Consider the following 4,021-nt stretch of genomic DNA (forward strand, 5'->3'; position numbering starts at 1 on the left):
ATCAATTCGNTGGGGAGGGGGGGGAAGAAGGTGGCTGTGTGTGCGTGTGTGGGTGTGGCTGTGTGTGTGTGTGGGGGGGGAGAAGGTGGCTGTGTGTGTGGGTGTTGGTGTGTGTGTGGTGGCGGCTTACCTAGGTAGGAGGTTGCAGCATGGTGGATGAGAGAGTACGTGGTCCAGACTTCCCCGCACCCCCCCTCGGATGATCTCTCCGGCCCCCCCTCCCGCACCCCCCCCCGGGCTTGGAGAGGGGAAAACACCAGATCCCCACCTTCCCCCACTCCTTTAGCAAATACCTCCATCACCCCCCTCCGCCACCTTCACACTGGTGTCCATCACCACAATAAACGGGGTCACATCTTTCATATCATGATGTGCCCCTTCTAATCCTTCCTTCCTCCCCATCCAGCCATCTTTCTTGACATCCAGGTCAGGGATATCCGTACCCGGGCAGGAACATGTGTATGTATGTATGTATGTATGTATGTATGTTGTTACAGGGTGGTTAACTTCGCCAGCGGCCCCCTTTCCCGGGGCAGTCCCTGCTCTCCCCTGCTAGAGGGGCACCCTAATCCGTCACCCCATCCGACTTCAGAATGTATTCGTTGGGTTCGGCAACTCACCACCAGCATCCAACCAAATCTAGCGGATCAACGGCGCATCAACTTAGTTCCTGGTCAGCTCGCAAGTTGATATTATCACGTCCTACACCGTCCATAAGATGGGGGGCCACCTCCCATTTCATCACTCCTCAAACACCCGAGGAGCCGGCAGGCGGATTTGAACCCGGGTCGACTGGGTCGACTGGGAGCAGAAGTCAGGCCTTAACCTCTGCCAGCCGCCTGCCTGTATGTATGTATGTATGTATGTATGTATGTATGTATGTATGTATGTATGTATGTATGTATGTATGTATGTATGTATGTATGTATGTATGTATGTATGTATATATGTATGCATATATGTACATATGTATGTATATATATAGTCCTTCCGATGGTGGAAGGCATTGCGCCCCTAGTTGATTAACTGGGATGATCTGGGATAAAGTTAACCTGCGAGCCGACCAGGAATGGAGTTGGGCCGCTGTGGACCCGGCAGATTCCGTTGGATGCTGGTGGCGGGTGCGGAACCTGAGCGATCCACTGAGAAGTTGACTAGGGTGACTGGATGAGGGTGCCCCGAAATACCGGGGAAGGCAGGGTTTCGCAGGGTAGCTGCCACGGGCGAAGATACACCCCCCTGTTTCACACATCATATATACATATGTATGTATGTATACATGTATATATGTATTTATGTATGCATGTATGTATAATGGAACGAGCAGGAGCTGCAACAAGCCGGTTCGCCGCCGTATCGTATTACGGGGCACGTTGCTTCGTGTCATCACTGTCGGATTGTTACCCCTTGTCCTTTCCTCCACATCTGCCCCTACCCGCAGTTACCTCTGTGGCCGACTCGTAGCCCCGAAACCGCAGAATCAGCCGCCGTGCCAGGGAGTGGTGGTGGTAGATCGCCAAATCCTGCAGTCAGTTGGTCGGTTTGTTAGTTTGGCATCCAGTCAGTTAGTTCGTTGGTTTTTTGCTTAACCTGTCGGTTAACAGGTTGGGGAGGTCGCATTAACATAAGTATTCTGGTGGTTGATCGGCTGGTTAGTCTGGTTGAGGGGTGGTTGGGGGGGGGAAAGACGGACCGCGAACGGGTGAAGCTGCTGCCAGGGCAAGAGTATACCAGACGTAGAACTGACCAAAAGGCGTTCTTGAAGGCGGCGACCTCAGGTTGGGGGGGGGCGGTGAATTGGACGGGGGAGGTGAGGATGGTGTGCTAAGTTCAAATGGATTAAGGGTGCTTAGATCACTGACAGCAGAATGGTGGTTTTTTACGGTTGGTTTGTCGGTTGGAAGGTGAGGCGCGGTTGCAAGCGCAGCCGACCCCCGAACCGTCAACCGCTGTCGCCGATACAACATGCCCATACAACCAACCAACCAACTAACTGCACATTGCGCAGGGCTTGCATGCATGGTGATTTGCACCCACCATCACATCGCTGTGTAGCTGCTCCCACAGCTTGGTCGAGTCTTGGATGTCTGCAGTTGGTGTGGGGTTGTGGTGGTGTGGAGAGAGAGGAGGGGAGGGGAGGGGAAGAAGCTCTGACGATGCAGCTAAACACGCAAACCAATAATGCCAACCAACTACTGTCAACCAATGAAAAATGCATACATACATACATACATACATACATACACACACACCCAACGCCCTTGAGCCCTCGGCTCGTATTAGGGCGGTTTGCGGATACGGGGAACGCACCCACGACCATGTAGCACACACACATACATACATGCATACATACAACAGAAATCACACCCCACTCACCCCCGCTCCCCACCGATCCATCCCCCCTCCCCCCGGCCCCCCAAAAATTGGTTACCTGTAACCACCAATGTCGTTTGTGCGCCAACCCCCGGCGGCTCAATCCGCCGCAGGCGAGCCTCCCCCCTCGCCATCCGGAAGCACCACACCGCCAATCCGCCCACACCCAGCAACACCAGAACACCAGACAATCCCACGGCGACGGCCCACCCCACAACCTGCTTCAGCTTCAGCGATCAACAAGAAAAAAGGGGGGGAGAAAGAAAGGAAGGCGGTCCGGCCCGCAGCCAATGAGGTGTCGGTATGGGCCCGCCGGGGGATGACGGGGTTGGGGGAATGAGGAGGATGAGTGGGAAGGAAGACCATGAAATACACAAAAGTTACAGCAAGTTCTTCCATGACGCAAAATATTATAATAAAAACTAGAAAATATACGATTGACGACAACGTAAAAAAAAGCATCACCAACAGCTAAAAAAAAGTGTTAAACAATCAAGTTGCTTCCTCGAAAGGGGGAGAGACGAACAACTGGGATTGACGCTAGCAAGAAGGGGGAAAGACGAAAACCAAACGAACGAGTGAAGCTGCTGCCAAGGGAAGGGGGGGAAAGGGGAAAGTGGGCGCCAACGCTCTGCCGCGGTAACGGAAATGGTGGTGTAAGATCAACCCAATCAGATTCGGTCCCATTGGTCCACACGTTCTAAGACCTGACGTGTGCACCGCGCACCTTCCCGCCCGCCCCGCGGGCCGCGAGCGAGCCCGCTATAAGATCCGGCGTCGCCTGCAGCAGCATCTGCCGTACATCCGCCACAGTGACGTTCAGTCGCGACCATTCCGCCAGCCAGGCGCGCAACATGCCGTCGGCCGCCACTGCAGCGGGCGTGCCAGCCAGGTACGACTGTACGGCAGCATCCATGTGGGTCCTGTACGGCATATCATGTGATGTCATGGCGGTGCGTGGACGTCAGCGGCAGTGCGAGGGAGGGGGGCAGGGGGCGATGATGACGCCGCTGAGAAAACACAGGGCAAACAACTGTTCGCATGAGATCAAAACACCACGAACACACGAGAACAGCCAAAGCCCAACGCAAAGCAAAGTCCATCGTAAGGTAGTTTATTGTTGTTTAATGTACGAGTAGCGTCGAGTAGCGTCGACGTTAGGGTTTGAAAAAACACTAACGCGACTGGTCAGAAAGCACCTGGAGAAACAAGACCTTTGCCGCCAGCCAACGGTGAAGAGACAGGGAGTCGGGAAATGAGAGGCGGCCGTGCAGCTTGGGAATTGCCATGTGCCGGGCCGTGCGTGAGGACCGATTACGCGTGTAGCCACCACCACTCCAGCAGGGTAGAAGCACCAACCGCTGAGGTTGTTGGAATCGATTCCTCGGCCGTTAACGACCAGCTTCACCTTTCTCCCCATTTGAGCCAATCGTCACTGATAGCTACGTAACCCCTAGCTTATGTTAGTGATCTTCGTGATGGTTGGCCGCTTCCTCAGCTTGGGTTTCCCGTGCATGGCTCTTACTAGGCCCGTCAGATGACCACCGTGCAACACCTGCATGCTACGGATGTTTCCGGCACGTACCCTATCTCTTTCCCTTGCCTTTCTCCCCCTCACCTTCCCTCCCTCTTCACTACTCTTCTACAG

General features: G+C 54.4%; 1 protein-coding gene across 1 annotated transcript in view; it reads right to left on the reverse strand.

Annotated features, from left to right (window-relative positions):
- VOLCADRAFT_119755 (uncharacterized protein) overlaps positions 1-4,021 on the reverse strand; it is a gene marked incomplete at both ends in the record, with an annotated part of 19,567 nt that overhangs the window by 13,271 nt on the left and 2,275 nt on the right. The window contains 4 exons of the mRNA XM_002957658.1: positions 1,446-1,523; positions 2,038-2,087; positions 2,432-2,600; positions 3,101-3,296. Of these exons, the coding sequence (XP_002957704.1) occupies positions 1,446-1,523; positions 2,038-2,087; positions 2,432-2,600; positions 3,101-3,296 (493 nt within the window). The remainder of the gene's footprint in view (positions 1-1,445; positions 1,524-2,037; positions 2,088-2,431; positions 2,601-3,100; positions 3,297-4,021) is intronic.

Source organism: Volvox carteri (assembly GCF_000143455.1).
Source record: "Volvox carteri f. nagariensis unplaced genomic scaffold VOLCAscaffold_77, whole genome shotgun sequence".
NCBI classification, from domain to species: domain Eukaryota; kingdom Viridiplantae; phylum Chlorophyta; class Chlorophyceae; order Chlamydomonadales; family Volvocaceae; genus Volvox; species Volvox carteri.